The sequence below is a fragment of the Bos indicus genome, chromosome 10 (assembly GCF_029378745.1).
Source record: "Bos indicus isolate NIAB-ARS_2022 breed Sahiwal x Tharparkar chromosome 10, NIAB-ARS_B.indTharparkar_mat_pri_1.0, whole genome shotgun sequence".
Lineage (NCBI taxonomy): Eukaryota > Metazoa > Chordata > Mammalia > Artiodactyla > Bovidae > Bos > Bos indicus.
In genome coordinates, this window is record NC_091769.1 from 60,706,009 (window position 1) to 60,724,380 (window position 18,372).

Genomic DNA, 18,372 nt, shown 5'->3' on the forward strand with positions numbered 1-18,372 from the left:
AAGCTGATTTTGATGTCGACCATCTGGTGATGTCCATGTATAGAGTCTTCTCTTGTCTTGTTGGAAGAAGGTGTTAGCTATGACCAGTGGGTTCTCTTGATAAAACTCTGTTAGCCTTTGCCCTGCTTCATTTTGTACTCCAAGGTCAAATTTGCCTGTTACTCCAAGTATTTCTTGACTTCCTACTTTTGCATTCCAGTCCCCTATAATGAAAAGGACATCTTTTTTGGGTGTTAGTTCTAGAAGGTCTTGTAGGTCTTCATAGAATCATTCAACTTCAGCTTCTTAAGCATTACTGGTTGGGGCATAGACTTGGTTTACTGTGATATTGAATGGTTTGCCTTGGAAACAAACAGAGATCATTCTGTCATTTTTGAGATTCCCTAGGGGGATTATACAGAGAAGGCAATGGCACCCCACTCCAGTACTCTTGCCTGGAAAATCCCATGGACAGAGGAGCCTGGTGGGCTGCAGTCCATGGGGTCACTGAGGGTCGGACATGACTGAATGACTTCACTTTCAGTTTTCACTTTCATGCATTGGAGAAGGAAATGGCAACCCACTCCAGTGTTCTTGCCTGGAGAATCCCAGGGACGGGGGAGCCTGGTGGGCTGCCATCTATGGGGTCCCACAGAGTCGGACACGACTGAAGTGACTTAGCAGCAGGGGATTATAATCTGGTCACCCACTGTGGTACCTGGCTTGATACTGCATCTTTCATTGGCTATTTTATTTTCCTGTTTCACTTCTTCTGTAATCCATGTTCCTTGTTTCTCCCAATGATCTGCTTACACTGGAATCCTTGGTACACAGTCTGCTTCTGTGCTAAGTTATGCATAAGCATTAATGATAATAATCATAGCTATAGAAATGCTTTTTATTTGCCTCATTTTTAAAATGCTGGCAGAGTCTGCAGCTTATTTTAAGGATGATTTAATCAAATAAGAGAAAACAAGTGTGGCAAAATGTTGGAAAGGCATAGAGTTCTTTCCTGAGTTTCAAAGAGCAAATTTAATCAGAGAATGAGAAAATGCAGAAACAAAGGAAAGCAGTCAAACAAGACAAAATAATAGTAGTTTAGCCATATAACAAAGTCAAAGACTTCTAGTTCCACCTCAAGGATTATAGATAATATCCTGAGTCTTATCCTTTGGTAGAATTGGAGACACTAAAACTCCCACTGGTTGGGAATATGGATTCAAAAGTCCAGCAATAAAAATAAAATTTGGAAGAGATATGACTACAAGGTAAAACACTTTTTAAAGATCCAGTTAATTAACTGTAGGCATATATGAATCAGTGTAATTTGATTACCAAATAGCTAATGAGATAGGTACAGCATGTCTAGGACACAAGAATAACCACTTAGTGTACCTGACCTAGAGCCAGACATCCTGGAATGTGAAGTCAAGTGGGCCTTAGAAAGCATCACTAGGAACAAAGCTAGTGGAGGTGATGGAATTCCAGCTGAGCTATTTCAAATCCTGAAAGATGATGCTGTTAAAGTGCTGCACTCAATATGCCAGCAAATTTGGAAAACTCAGCAGTGGCCACAGGACTGGAAGAGGTCAGTTTTCATTCCAATCCCAAAGAAAGGCAATGCCAAAGATTGCTCAAACTATAGCACAATTGCACTCATCTCACACGCTAGTAAAGTAATGCTCAAGATTCTCCAAGCCAGTCTTCAGCAATATGTGAACCGTGAACTTCCTGATGTTCAAGCTGGTTTTAGAAAAGGCAGAGGAACCAGAGATCAAATTGCCAACATCCGCCGGATCATGGAAAAAGCAAGAGAGTTCCAGAAAAACATCTATTTCTGCTTTATTGACTATGCCAAAGCTTTTGACTGTGTGCATCACTATAAACTGTGGAAAATTCTGAAAGAGATGGGAATACCAGAACACCTGACCTGCCTCTTGAGAAATTTGTATGCAGGTCAGGAAGAAACAGTTAGAACTGGACATGGAACAACAGACTGGTTCCAAATAGGAAAAGGAGTTCGTCAAAGCTGTATATTGTCACCCTGTTTATCTAACTTATATGCAGAGTACATCATGAGAAACTCTGGACTGGAAGAAACACAAGCTGGAATCAAAATTGCTGGGAGAAATATCAATAACCTCAGATATGCAGATGACACCACCCTTATGGCAGAAAGTGAAGACGAACTAAAAAGCCTCTTGATGAAAGTGAAAGTGGAGAGTGAAAAAGTTGGCTTAAAGCTCAACATTCAGAAAACAAAGATCATGGCATCCGGTCCCATCTCTTCGTGGGAAATAAATGGGGAAAGAGTGGAAACAGTGTCAGACTTTATTTTTTAGGGCTCCAGAATCACTACAGATGGTGACTGCAGACATGAAATTAAAAGACGCTTACTCCTTGGAAGGAAAGTTATGACCAACCTAGATAGCATATTCAAAAGCAGAGACATTACTTTGCCAACAAAGGTTCGTCTAGTCAAGGCTATGGTTTTTCCAGTGGTCATGTATGGATGTGAGAGTTGGACTGTGAAGAAGGCTGAGCGCCGAAGAATTGATGCTTTTGAACTGTGGTGTTGGAGAAGACTCTTGAGAGTCCCTTGGACTGCAAGGAGATCCACCAGTCCATCCTGAAGGAGATCAGCCCTGGGGTTTCTTTGGAAGGAATGATACTAAAGCTGAAACTCCAGTACTTTGGCCACCTCATGCAAAGAGTTGACTCATTGGAAAAGTCTCTGATGCTGGGAGGGATTGGGGGCGGGAGGAGAAGGGGACGACAGAGGATGAGATGGCTGGATGGCATCACTGACTCGATGGATGTGAGTCTCAGTGAACTCCAGGAGTTGGTGATGGACAGGGAGGCCTGGAGTGCTCCGATTCATGGGGTCGCAAAGAGTCAGACACAACCGAGTGACTGATCTGATCTGATCTGATCTGTACTTGTTAGACAACACCGTGAGCAGCATGTGAAAATAAGGGCAAAATAGTAAATAGACTATAAACCTGTTTATCGTAATATTGACTAATTGTGTGGAAATAGAGTTTACTATTATCATGCTATTGTTTCATAGTTTGCTTTAAGATTGATAGAATGGTTATCCCTATTTGACAAAGGAGGACCCTAATAGGTTAAGTAACTTGTCAGTTTCTCACAGTAAGTAATGGTGTTGAGACTTGAGACATACAAGAGTAATATGAGAAAATTCAAGCACGCTGAATGCTCTGTCCTATTATGTCTGAAATGTCTGTTTCACTTTCCAATTTAACACACTTTTGCAGATCACATATTTCTATGTTGGTAGTACGTTTTATTTTTGTTTTGCCATTTAAAATTTTTATTTAGTTTCCATTGTTTCTGTTAATAAAATCTTATCATTGCATCTTTGAAGGAAATGTATCTTTTTTCTCTGGGTGTTTTTAATATTTTTTCCCTTCATCTCTATTGTTCAGCAGACTGAGTATAATATACTTAAGTATGGTTTTCTTCATATTTGTACTTTATATTTGGAGTTTTCTAAATCTTTAAAAATCTGTGAGTTGACCTTCTTCATCAATTTAGGGAAATTCTCCATCATTATCTCTTCAAATGCTGCTCTACCCCAATCTCACTCTCCTCTCCTTCAGGACTCCCATACCCCATGTATCTTATAAGGTTTTGTTTTCTCCGTTCTGTGTTTATATATGTGTGTTTCAGTTTGGATATTTTCTTTGGACGTCTTTCAAGTTCATTAATCTTGTCTTCTGTTAAATACAGTCAATGAATTTTTAATTTCAGTCATTGTACTTATTCAGTTCAGTTCAGTCACTGAGTCGTGTCCAACTCTTTGCGACCCCATGAATCGCAGCACGCCAGGCCTCCCTGTCTATCACCAACTCCTAGAGTTCACTCAGACTCACGTCCATCGAGTCGGTGATGCCATCCAGCCATCTCATTGTACTTATTAGTATGTACTTATCTATAAGGACATGTGTATGTAATTATAGATCCAGAGTGGATCCTTTATTCAATTTTATAGATCCTGATTATTGGTGTAATTTCACCTATTGTGTTCATCTTTTCTTTTAATTATTGAGCATCTTTATAATATCATTTTAAAGCCCTTTGTCTCTAAACTCCAATTTATGGATCATCTATGTGTCTCTATCTATCATGCACTTTGCTTGTCTTACACTCTTTTATTATATATTAAGCATTGGGTATAAAGTAACTATAGACATTTAGACAATATTATTTTCCACCAGAGATGCCTCTTGCTTTTTCCAGTTAGCATGAGGGACTAAACACCATGCCTTATTCAGTGACTGAACTGGGTTACAGATGGAATACAGCTTTGATAAGATTCACTGAACTCTAGGTCTTCCCTGTTCTTTGGGCATGGTCTTTGTGGGTTTTTAATTAAGAACCTAGAAGTCTCTATATCCTCAGCCATGAAATAGGGAGAGAGAGTTAATTCTATGCTTTGAATGTTTTGAGCTTAACTCTTTAACCTCCAATGACACACATCTTCAAAATCTGACATATTGTCCTAAGGGGAAGACCAACTAGCTATTTGTGAAATGTTGTCTCCTAGCCACTGTCTAAGACCTGGAAGAGACTTTGTCCACCCTTTGAGAAGCTTCTAATCCAGCCCTGTCCCAGCCTTCCATACCATAGCAGAACTCTGTAAATATCCCATGGTAAAAATTAGCTGCGGTGTACCTGGGAGTTGTCTTGATTTTATACCAGCCTACGTGATTGTTAAAGCTCTGATGGTTCATCTCTTCTCTAACAGAGTACTGCATACGCCAGACCTGATTCTCAGTAGTACCCCAAATTAGTAGATGCTTTCAAGGGGTGAAAATAACTGGAGGCCTGTCAGCTCACAAAGGAAGGGTTCTTCCCTCTCTGGAATTTCCACTTGTTCTACCATTGTTTCTAGTGTCCTTTAAAATGACATTTTTGTCATTTACCCTGCTTTTTCTAATTATTAAAGTGGAAACAATGGTCTATAAGACCTACTACATCTGACTCAGAGTTAAAACCTCAAGTAGGTTATTTTAAAAGAATGTTCATCCTTCTCACACACACACAAAAGAAATTCTCAGAACAAAACCTTCTAGAAGGTTAAAAATGAAGCAATGAGAAAAGATAATAATGGAAAAAGATAAAAGTATTCAGCAAAAGAAAGCTGATACAGTAATATTCATATCAGACAAATTAAAGGAATAAAGCACTACAAGGAAGAGAGACTACCTACTGACAAATAATCCAACAGAATGTATTAATATAATGTGTGAAGATGTATATACCAAAAATATTGCCTAGAAACATAGCAAAAATGTTCAGACTCTCAAGGACGAGCTTACAATTTTTCATATAAAATCCGTAATACTTTAATTCTCCCCTCTTAGATGATAATAGTTATATCTGACAAAAAGTGTTAGTGAATAACATATATCAGGAAAACACTAGTGATTATGACGTGTGTGAGAGAGAGAGAGGCTACATGCAATAACTCAACTGTCCATTCAAGTGTAGGTACAGATAGAACATTTCCAAAAATTTTCTGCATACTAAGTCAAAAATAAAATCCCAACAATATATAGATCTTACTAACCCTTCTTCTTCCCTTTTTACCTAACTACTGTAGTCAGTAGTTCTAGCTACTTCTTTGTATTCATCCCCAACTCCTTTTACAATTTGCCAACTAAAAATAATTAAAATAATTAAAAATCATTCTCCATCTGTACACATCTGAAAGTGTGCAGCTAAATGTACACAGAGAACACATTCAACCATGCTAACTAGTCTCATTTTTAATTCAGAAGTACACAACTCCAGTGGGCCTGAATTCTGTCAGGTAATCATACAGTTTCCTCTGGTCCTTTATTTCTACCACTCATGAAGCCAACTATTTCCCCCTTTTATCTTCTCATATCTCCAACACTCTCTCCCCTATACTCAATCTCAGATAGTGATTTTGCTTCCTACTTCAGTGAGAAAATTAAGACAATGAGAACTTCCACAAACTCCCACCACCACATATACCCAGGTACCAACATTATTTTCCATTCCTCTGCTTTCCCAGGCTTCCCAGGTGGCACAGTGGTGACGAATCTGCCTGCCAGTATAAGAAACATGAGAGACACAGGTTTGATCCCTGGGTTGGGAAGATCCCCTAGAACCAGTATTCTTGCCTGGAAAATTCCATGGAGAGAGAAGCCTGATGGGCTACCATCCATGTTTTCACAAAGAGTCAGACATGACTAAGTGCACATGAATACTCTTTCCCTTCTGTGCTCCTGTCTAAGGTCAACTTTGCCAAGCACTTCACAAACATAATGTTCACTTACTCTCCTAGTGATTCTTTGAGACCAGTGTTCATGATACTGTTTTACAGCTGAGGGTACAGGTTCAAAGTCACATCATTAGAGAGTAACTGTTGCAACGCCGTGTTACCTACCACCTTATTACTCAAAAGGCAACTCCATGGACTGTGGTATAGCACACCAACACCTGTGGTGTTATTAAACCCCATACCTAATAACAAAATCAAAAACTGCACTTGAAAAAGATCCCCACAATTATTTCCTTCAATGAAGAACACTAGCTATCTGTGCCATTCTCTTCTTTCCCATGGATTTTCCACTGTAGTATAATGGTACCAATTATTTTAGTAATAAAATTTGTTCTTAGATCATATTGTAGTAGCACTCAGTCTTTCCCTATAAGAAAATTTTATTAAGAATGACATGTCTTCCCAAGGTACTAACTAATTCAAACCTTCCATAAATTCTATTAGTGCTTTGTGGTCTTAAAATGAAACTTCTGACGGTGTCTGTTCTCTTGGTATGATTGATTCCATTAAGTTTGAATTTGGTTAGTCTCAGTAGTCAGGATAGGAGCTTAGTGGTAGTAGATCAAAGAATTTGGAATTACCAGCATTAAAAGAGCCAATTCTTATTCTAATCATTCATTTTAACTATTAATTCCTCATTGACATAGAAATCTTGGTTTAATTAAAAGCATAAATTAATTTTTCAAATTTGATCTTGCAATATGAACTTTCTTTAAGACATATTATTGGTGTTTATTGGGATTAATGTTGATAATCCACCCACGGAAGAGGTTTGAGAGCCTAGAATTTTTTTTAATGGTGGAATAAAATGCTAGTTCCTTTGTTTAGGACAGAAGTCTAACTTACAGTAATTATTCTAATGGAAAGATTTTGGTGAAAGGGTGGGGAAGTGACACTGCATCACTAGGACCTCTGCTAGCATTTTTCCCATTAGAGCACAATGACTCTAAACAGAGTAGAAATTATATGGGTGAACCACAGCGCCCTTCATTTACCATGGACACTAAGAGGAAAACATAAGGAACTGTTGCAAAAGTTTTATGCTTGCTACATTTGACCTCTCCATCCACATTTTGAATGAAGCATATGTATTTCATGTAAGTTATACATAACACTGACACCACCAAAATGTGAATTCTTTACCACTTTGATTTTATTTCAATGTTTTGATTTTTAACTAATAATACCGTAATTTTCCTCTGTGGTAAAGGTAACTATACATTCCTTAGCTCCTCTTTTCTTCATGATTTTCATAGTGGTTGGGTTGGTCCATTCCTATTTCATTTATAAAATTTATGATAATTTCAGATAATCAGGCTTATTAACAAGTTTATGATTTAAGGGGTAAAACCACATCACTCACATCATTTGTTAAGCAACTATAGTATTTAAATTAACTCATAATTACAGACCAATTATTTCAATCATCATCAAAGATTTGAGTTCAGTGTATTATTTCCTGACAGACACATAGTAAATATCTGCTTACACTAGCATAACCGCTTCGTCTTAATCCCCTTTGCTCTTTTTCTTCTTCATATTCTTAAAACAGTCCCTAAGGTAACACTTTCCTGCAACTAAGGTGGTCTCCTCAAAGTCCCGTTAAAATACCTTGTTACCCAACCTCAGCCCTATGTACATGCCATTGGCCTGAATTCTTTCTCCGTGTCTGCATTCCTGCAAATCTGATCAGTTTTTAAGTGAGCCTTCTCTGATTAACTCATCCCACAAACAATCTCTAATTCATCCTTAAAGTTTTACTTCTGATACAATCTATTTGCCTCTTCATCTTATATTAACTTTTGAATAGATGTTGAATTTTTAACAAGTATTACCTGCATATGTTTTATCAACCTACTTGATTACAATTGGTTATTGAGGCCAGCAACTGTATACTTTTAATTTCTCTTGAAATTTATAGTGTTTTTCACAAAGTCTGCAAAGAAAGCATTTCTTGAAGCAATGCATGAAAAATTGAATAAATGGAAAATAGGTTTAGGTTTAAGAAATCACATTTGTAGGGTTTTTCCCCACTTGATGAAGGTAGATTAATCTATCTTCTCATGCCTTAATTCATATAATTTACAATAGGGAACATAATTTAAACAAACTAAAAAATGTCTAAAACAGGAGGAAATTTAGACTCAACTGGAAAGTGGGTCACTGGAGATTACATATATAGTTGTAATCAAATTCATTTTTTTACTGCCCAGAGCAAGTTGCAAATGCCATAATTATCTTCAAAGAGACTAGATATTTAGTCCTACCATGTGCCTTGGAAGGATGAAAAGGTGAATACTTGTGAACACCTCTACTGATTAACACCCTCTCCTAAGAGAAGCTCTACGTAATGTAATGAATGTTGTTGATGTGTAAATACAGCCATATTTGAGTCTATAACATTGCACTGTGTTAACCAAGAGCATATAAAGACAAAGTATAATCTGGTAAAAACGGATCTACAAGTGGCCAAGAAAATTCAATTCTAATAAATATCTCTTTGTCGGTCTACCTCAGCTCAAGAATATGTCTCAGATTTTCTAAAGAAATAGATAACACTCAATCACTCCTCAATATTTTCTCTCAATGAATCTTTTATTAAGTATGAAGTAATAGAGAGTTTGAATTCATTCTCCTTAAAAAATGATGGTAATGACAATATTGTCTAAAATTTACACAGTCATTACAGGATGCCAGTTACGTGTGATTTGCCTATATGATCTCATTTTTATCCAGTTAACAAGTCTATAATTTAATCATTATCATTTCAAAATTATATTTCAAGGAACTGAAAGCTTAAAGAATTGTATTTGCCCAAAGTCACTTAGTTTTCAAATGGCAGAGCTGATGTTTAAATCTGTGTCCATCTGTCTCCAAGGCTTAACTAATACACTACTCTGATTCAGGAATACACATTAAGTTCACATGCCCGTGCTTCAAGCTACTGGTTAAGTGGGAGTTGGAGCCACTCTTTTAGTGAATAGCAGAGGGAAATACCTTGAAAAGTCTCCCAGACTGTGACTGGAATTGTCTTGGGAAGTACCTGCAGAAATGGCTTATGTATTTTTAGAGCAATTTTTGGAGTATGATTAAGGTCTTGAAATGCTCTGCCACTGTGGATTCACCATGGAACATTCACCATGAGTTTAGCTGTGACATTTTTCAAATAAAACTAAGAATCATGGTCTGAAAAGTAGAAACATATTTATAGAATAACACTTGCAAAATATTATCCCAATAAATAAAAAATATTGTGTCAAAAGTAGCCACGATGGCACAGTAAAAAGACCCTAAGCTCACCTCCTCTAAAAAGCACACCAAAATCACAACTATCTTCAGAACAGCCATCAGTGAAAAAGACTAGAACCTACCAGAAAAGTCTTCTATAGCTAAAGACATAAAGAAAGAACTATAGCGAGACTGGTAGGAAGGGTAGACTTACCATATAATCAGACCCCCTATCTCCTGGATGGGTAAACCACAGACTGGAGAATTATTATATTTTAGAGGTTCTCCTACATCAAGCTACTCAGTCTAGGGATCTGGTACTGAGAAGAGAAGCCCCCAGAGTGTTTGGCTTTGAAGGTTAGTGGGGCTTAATTGCAGGAATCCCACTAGACTGGGGAAAAATAAAAATTTCACTCTTAAAGGGAAAACACCATATCCCTGCTGGGCTTAGAGAGTCTCCTGGGGAGGCAGGAAAGGGGCTATATAGACTCTGGGTGCAGACATATTGGGGAGCATCATCAGCAGTTGATATCTTGGCTCATTAGCTCTAAGACCTGGCGCCACTAAGAGCCTACAGACTCCAGAGTTGGGAAGCCTCAGGCCAAACAACTAACCGGCAGAGGCATAGCCCCACTTAGCAGACAGTCCACCTAAAGACTGAAGAGCCCAGAACTGCCTCTGTACCCATCCCTAAACACTGACCAGCCCACCAGAGGGTCTTGACGTTTGTTGTGCATAGGGTAAACATGAAAGTCCTTTTGTTTAAACTATCTGTTCATAACAACTAGAAGATAGGTTCAGTTCAGTTCAGTTATCACTCGGTTGTGTCCGACTCTTTGCAACCCCATGGACTGCAGCACCCCAGGCCTCCCTGTCCATCACCAACTCGCGGAGTTTATTCAAACTCATGTCCATTGAGTCGGTGATGCCATCCAGCCATCTCATCCTCTGTTGTCCTCTTCTCCTCCTGCCCCCAATCCCTCCCAGCATCAGGGTCTTTTCAAATGAGTCAGCTCTTCGCATCAGGTGGCCAAAGTATTGGAGTTTCAGCTTCAGCATCAGTCATTTCAAAGAACACCCAGGACTGATATCCCAGGACTGATATCCTTTAGGATGGACTGGTTGGATCTCCTTGCAGTCCAAGGGACTCTCAAGAGTCTTATCTAAAAGCACAGTTCAAAAGCATCAATTCTTCAGTACTCAGCTTTCTTGATATTCCAGCTCTCACATCCATACATGACTACTGGAAAAACAATAGCTTTGACCAGAAGGACCTTTGTTGGCAAAGTAATGACTCTGCTTTTTAATATGCTGTCTAGGTTGGTCATAACTTTTCTTCCAAGGAGCAAGTGTCTTTTAATTTCATGGCTGCAGTCACCATCTGCAGTGATTTTGCTAAGCTGCTAAGTCGCTTCAGTCGTGTCCGACTCTGTGCGACCCCAGAGACGGCAGCCCACCAGGCTCCCCCATCCCTGGGATTCTCCAGGCAAGAACACTGGAGTGGGTTGCCATTTCCCTCTCCAATGCAGGAAAGTGAAAAGTGAAAGTGAAGTCGCTCAGTTGTGTCCAACTCTTAGTGACCCCATGGACTGCAGCCCACCAGGCTCCTCCATCCATGGGATTCTCCAGGCAAGAGTACTGGAGTGGGGTGCCATTGCCTTCTCCACAGTGATTTTGGAGCCCCCAAAATTAAAGTCTGTCACCATTTCCACTGTTTCCCCATCTATTTGCCATGAAGTGATGAGACCAGATGCCATGATCTTAGTTTTCTGAATGTTGAGTTTTAAGCCAACTTTTTCACTCTCCTCTTTCACTTTCATCAGGAGGCTCTTCAGTTCTTCTTCACTTTCTGCCATAAGGGTGGTGTCATCTGCATATCAGGTTATTGATATTTCTCCCGGCAATCTTGATTCAAGTTTGTACTTCATCCAACCCAGCATTTCTCATATTGTACTCTGCATATAATTCAAATAAGCAGGGTGACAATATACAGCCTTAACATACTCCTTTTCCTATTTGGAACCAGTCTATTGTTCCATGTCCAGTTCTAACTGTTGCTTCCTGACCTGCATTCAGGTTTCTCAAAAGGCAGGTCAGGTGGTCTGGTATTCCCATCTCTTTCAGAATTTTCCTCAGTTTATTGTGATCCATACAGTCAAAGGCTTTGGCATAGTCAATAAAGCAGAAATAGATGTTTTTCTGGAACTCTCTTGCTTTTTCAATGATCCAGTGGATGTTGACAATTTGATCTCTGGGTCCTCTGCCTTTTCTAAATCCAGCTTGAGCATCTGGAATTTCATGGTTCACGTACTGTTGAAGCCTGGCTTGGAGAATTTTGAGCATTACTTTTTTGCTAGCATATGGGATAAGTACAATTGTGTGGTAGTTTGAGCATTTTTTGGCATTGCCTTTCTTTGAGATTGGAATGAAAACTGACCTGTTCCAGTCCTGTGGCCACTGCTGAGTAATATCACCTAAGTATGTATTTAAGAATAATTCAAAATTGAGCATTTTTATTTTTAATTATTCCTCCCAAAGAGAATATTTTTATTCATTTCTTATTTATCTTTTCAGTGTTCCTTTATACAAATGAAGGCAAGTATCCCTTTTAAACTGAACGTAGCATATTGTATACTTTCAGTCAAGTAATATACTCTGTACTGTTTTGCAACTTGCTTTCCTCACTTAATGATATAACCTCAAGATATCTTCACATCTGTACAGAGATGTTACTCATTTCTTTTTACAGCTTATAGTATTCCAAAAATTGGAGTACCATGGTTTTTTCAACCTACACCTGAGTAATAAATACATAGGTTTTATGTATTTAAATATTAAATACATAATCATTAAACTTGTACTTGTGTGTTTTTGTACTTGTGTAGGAGATTGTGAAGAATATATTCTTAGGGGAGGGATTACTGAGGCAAAGAAAAAATGTCTGTGTTATTAATAGATATTGTCAAATTCCTTTCCATAATGGGTTGTATGTTTTTGAGCAAGTTTCAAAGTAGAGAAATTATATGGTTCATTACCTTTCTTGCCCATTCTAACTCCCAACTTAACCTAACTTTTGTTTCACTCTTAAAATATAGGTTCCTTGCCAGCCAATTTTTTAATCTCTGCCAGAGAAAAATGCCTAGTTGCCTCCAGTATTTCAAGCTAATATCAAATATCTTTTAATATGTAACATAAATAATCAATCCAAGTAACCTTCTTTAATTCTTCTAAGGTTTGTCATCAACCTCAAATACTGTAGTCTAATTTGTCTACCTGGTAACTGGTAATAATTGTCAGTGCCAAGATCTAGTGCAAACTTCTCAGATCACCTGTTTTCTCTGTTCTATATTGAGGTACCCTTAGTAACTAGCCTGTGCTTTTAGGCTGATTGACATGACTGATTAAATGATATAGTTCTCCTTTAAGATAAGAATCCCTATGTGCCCTCATGCATATTTATGCTGGTTACAAAAAAAAAAAATTTACCAAATCTTTCCTTATCTGGGTGTGTTGTCAGTATATGGAAAAGGTGGCCTCTAACATGCCAAGGCCCAAACCTCTTATTCTACGTAACTAGAGGGTCATGAAAAGAGCTCTGAACTCAGAGGCAAAAGCCCTAGGTCCATATCCTCTTCCTCTACTCTCAATAAATGGTAGGGTAAGACTTAGAGCAAGACTCATCTTAGAAAAAGTCGTAGAGTTTCCTGCATTTGGTTTTCTCATCTGTAAGTTGTGGGAAATTTACTTAGCTCATAAAATGGTTTATGAGGACAGCATGAAATAGTGTACGTGAATAAATTTGAAAATTCTAAATCCCTGTTAAGTAAAATGAGATGGAATATTCATTTCCCCTGACTGGGGTGTGCGTGCATGCTCCGTTGATTCTTTGGGACCCCATGAACTATAGCCCGCCAGGCTCCTCTGTCCATGGAATTTTCCAGGCAAGAATACTGGGGTGGTTTATCATTCCCAACTCCGGGGATCTTCCCAACCCAGGGACTGAGCCTGCATTTCTTGCTCCCACATTGGCAGGCAGATTCTTCACCACCTGGGAGCCTAGATTGACTGGAGCAAGCTAGTATGTAACAATATCCTAACCTCACACTTTTACCTCTCTCCATGTTTAATGTACATTGCTGGAAAAAAATAAAAGACATGGTGTCATTCCTTTCCGAAGAAAAAAATAACAGAATTTAAGAAATTTTTTTGTTTGTTTGTTTTAGCTATAGACTTCAATATATCGAAAATTTTAGAGAACGCAAAAGCATATACAATGCCTGCATTCAAGGAAGAATCAAGACCATCAAAACTACCAACAAAGGTTTGAAGTATAATGATCATAAAAAAAACGTTCTTACTTTTAAAATTTTCAGTATAATTAATTCAACAGTTTCACATGGACAATGTAGCTTATTATACTCTTGATATATATTTTAGAAAAACTGATCAGAAGCGACTTATTAGGGAGACTAACCTTAATATTGCTAAGTTGTGTTTTTTCTGAAACTATCCTCATCTCTAAGGAAAAAGAATAATGTTTATCTTTTCCTCATAATTCTGGCACTGCTTCTACTTGGGCTGACATACAAAAAGGGCTCTGACCTCAATAACCATCAGTCAAAGTTGTAGACAAAACATCAAAGGAGTTTTCAACAGTGATTGACCTGTCCCTACCTCTTAAACCATGGTCCTGGAATAAATGACTATATGTAGGTATTGTTACTCTTCAGTCTTGAATGTTTGCTTTCTCCACAGTTTTAAACATGCCTCCAAAATAGAGATCCTATGGACTTGCTACCTTGTGTTGCTTTAGCCAAAATTTGATGAGACTGTTGGCTTGAACTTCTGAATTTGATCTCTTAATTTGTTGGCCAGTTAAGTTTTAAATCTATTGCAGTCTTTATTGATAAAATTTGGTCTGAATTATCTAGTTAAGTCTGACCATTATTTTAAATTTTAAATTATGCCTATAAAAATCACTTTATGAAAGTCATATTCATATATTTCCAGGTCTTTAATAATCCAGGTATGTAGAATCTCTTCCAAATGTCACAGTCCTGCCAAGGATGTTTTGCCAGAGCTTAGGATGGAAATTGGTGACCTGAGAGTCAGGTTGATGTAGATGGCAATATTGCACTATCTTGGCTCAGGGGACAGGAGGGCAGGGGAAGAGATGGGAGTAGAGGAGGAGGGCAATGTTGGTAAATTTCAAAATCAGGAAAGTATGATAGAAATTGTATAGCTGATCTTGAACAACCACTAAAAATGGTCTTTCATACTTTGTTTACAAGTTGGAGAAATATGGATGGAGGGATTTATAACTGACCAAATGACCTTTCTTCAGATGACACTTTAAAAGCTAGAAAGCAAATGGCAGTTATGTCTGTGGCAGTACACCATATTGCTGCATCATTGGTCCTGTATTACACACATTTTATTGACAACTTTGATGAAAACATGGTTGCCATTTTTTATTAGCTATGTAGAAGTCATAAAACTTGGAAGAATTATGAATGACCAAAAGTTTTCAACAGGCTAGAATAACAGACCTGATCTTAGAAGATAAACTGTTACTGTGGAAAAAGTATAAAGGTCCAAAATTATAACTTCCTAAGTATAGAATAATAAAGCCTTGGCTTGGAGGCATCTGAAAAGATTTGGGAATCACTTTCAACAGTAAGCTCTCTATGTGTCAAAAGTAGAATGTCATTGACCCCAAAATCTACTGTATTCATGGGCTGTCTAAACATATGTGCTGATTGGACAAAGATTGTGCATTATGTTCATTTTGGAGCCCTGCATTGTAAAAGGGTATAATAATCAAGACAGTAAAGGGCTCTGAAACCATAATGTTTGAGCAATTGCCAAAATATGTAAAGATGTTTCCACTAGAAAAGATGAGACTGGAGCCCATAATAACTGTTTTCAAATATGTAGAGAGCTACAGTAGATTAGATTAGTAGCAGGATTAGACTTTTTCTATATGGCTCAAAAAAGTTTTTACTAATACACACTAAAAAGTTTTACTTTTACCAATAAGTAAAAGCTGTACAGAGTACATGTTTCAGTTCAATGGAAAGAAAAGTTTTCTAAGCACTTTTTTTTTCCTAAGTGTCTGACTCTTTGTCGTCTGTAGCCCGAAAGGCTCCTCTGTCCATGGGATTCTCCAGGCTAGAATATTGAAGGGGATTTCCATTCCTTTCTCCAGAAGATCTTCCCTACCCAGGGATCAAACCGGAGTGTCTGGCATTGCAGGCAGATTCTTTACCATCTGAGCTACAAGGAAGTCCTTCTAAGCACCAGTGTCATCCAAATGCTGAATGAGTGCTTATGGGCTCCCAGTGTCCACATGAGCATAGATAGTACACACTTTCAAACCTCAAAATCAGAGTTTAGCTTTATATCCACTGTCAGCAATTATCGTTTAGTAAACTAACAGAAAAGCTGAAGGCTGAAACCATTCCTTGAATTTCCTAGTTCATCCTTTGTGACCCTTCCAAAGTTCATTGGATTGCCTGGTTCTTCAAATTTAGTACTAAATTGACTTTGGCTATAAAAGTTTTGTTTTATGGAATCTTAAATTTCTCAGAGTTTTCTGCCATTATCTTTTGTGGGGGCAATTGGAAGCAGTGAGACTTCTGTTAATTATTTTGGCTACTTGGTATATCTTTAGCAAGAGTTCTTTGGACAACGTGAGACCTTAAAGTACCCAAGAAAATGGCTCAGTTCAGTTCAGTAGTTCAGTCATGTCTGACTCTTTGCGACCCCATGAATTGCAGCACACCAGGCCTCCCTGTCCATCACCAACTCCCGGAGTTCACTCAAACTCACGTCCATCAAGTCAGTGATGCCATCCAGCCATCTCATCCTCTGTCGTCCCCTTCTCCTCCTGCCCCCAATCACTCTCAGCATCAGAGTCTTTTCCAATGAGTCAACTCTTCGCATGAGGTGGCCAAAGTACTGGAGTTTCAGCTTTAGCATCATTCCTTCCAAAGAACACCCAGGGCTGATCTCATTTAGAATGGACTGGTTGGATCTCCTTGCAGTCCAAGGGACTCTCAAGAGTCTTCTCCAACACCGTAATTCAAAAGCATCAATTCTTCGGCACTCGGCTTTCTTCACAGTCCAACTCTCACATCCATACATGACCACTGGGAAAACCATAGCCTTGACTAATTGGACCTTTGTTGGCAAAGTAATGTCTCTGCTTTTCAATATGCTATCTAGGTTGGTCATAACTTTCCTTCCAAGGAGTAAGCGTCTTTTAATTTCATGGCTGCAGTCACCATCTGCAGTGATTTTGGAGCCCCAAAAAATAAAGTCTGACACTGTTTCTACTGTTTCCCCATCTATTTCCCATGAAGTGATGGGACCACATGCCATGATCTTCATTTTCTGAATGTTGAGCTTTAAGCCAACTTTTTCACTCTCCTCTTTCACTTTCATCAAGAGGCTTTTTAGTTCCTCTTCACTTTCTGCCATAAGGGTGGTGTCATCTGCATATCTGAGGTTATTGATATTTCTCCCAGCAATCTTGATTCCAGCTTGTGCTTCTTCCAGCCCAGCATTTCTCATGATGTACTTTGCATATAAGTTAAATAAGCAGGGTGACGGTATACAGCCTTGACATACTCCTTTTCCTATTTGGAACCAGTCTGTTGTTCCATGTCCAGTTCTAACTGTTGCTTCCAGACCTGCAAATAGGTTTCTCAAGAGGCAGATCAGGTGGTCTGGTATTCCCATCTCTTTCAGAATTTTCCACAGTTTGTTGTGATCCACACAGTCAACAGCTTTGGCATAGTCAATAAAGCAGAAATAGATGTTTTTCTGGAACTCTCTTGCTTTTTCGATGATCCAGCAGATATTGGCAATTTGAAAGGTTCCTCTGCATTTTCTAAAACCAGATTGCAGTTCATGGTTCACGTATTGCTGAAGCCTGGCTTGGAGAAATTTGAGCATTACTTTACTAGCATGTAAGATGAGTGCAATTGTGCAGTAGTTTGAGCATTCTTTGGCATTGAAAATGGCTAAGGCTTCACAAAACACTGGATTTGCATTTAATGCCTATTTCTGCTCTTGACTGATGGGACTATCCTTTAAAAGTCATAGATTCTCATAGAGGAGGACAGATCTGTGTACTGTGGTTTTCCTAGTTTAGAAACTAGTAACTGCATAAAAATAACAGAAATGTCTATATCTAAAACTTCAGTAAGATAGAGTTTCTGTTTTATTATTACCAAGACAGAACTCAGAAAAAGGGTCATTAAGACATCTTTCTAGACAGGCAAGATCTCCTTTTAAACTTGATAGAGCTCACTCCAGTTCTGCATGCAGTTTTTGAGATCAGGCTAGATATATACCTGATATGAACTGTCATCAAGACAATAGTGTGATTACAATAGTCCCACCATTTGAAATAATTTTGTAGTAGCTATGAATGAATACAGTGAAAAATTGACCATAAGCAAAAGAAATATGAGAATTTTATATATCAGTTAAAACAAATGAGAAAAAAAAATCTTTCCCCATAGGAAGTGGAATGAACAATAAATCTCTCATCTAGGAATTACAAAAACTGAGGAAAGACAACATATGAGTAGTTGCTATACTTACCTTGTATTCTACAAGAAGTCAATAGTAGAATATTGAAGCAATTATAATTATGGTGATTGTCTCCCTGACACAGAATTCATGATCTAAGTTTCTTTCATCAGCACTTTGATGGGCTTCTGGCCTCCACTGTTCTGATGAGAAGTCACCTGTTAACTTTTGGGGGTTCTCTTATATGTCGTTTTTCTCTTGCTGGTTTTGAAATTTTTCTTTTTGTG

The 18,372-nt window shown here is 38.2% G+C and overlaps 1 protein-coding gene across 1 annotated transcript in view; it reads left to right on the plus strand.

Moving 5' to 3' along the window:
• FAM227B (family with sequence similarity 227 member B) overlaps positions 1 to 18,372 on the plus strand; it is a 212,249-nt gene that overhangs the window by 167,075 nt on the left and 26,802 nt on the right. The window contains exon 12 of the mRNA XM_070797583.1: positions 13,768 to 13,865. Within this exon, the coding sequence (XP_070653684.1) occupies positions 13,768 to 13,865 (98 nt within the window). The remainder of the gene's footprint in view (positions 1 to 13,767; positions 13,866 to 18,372) is intronic.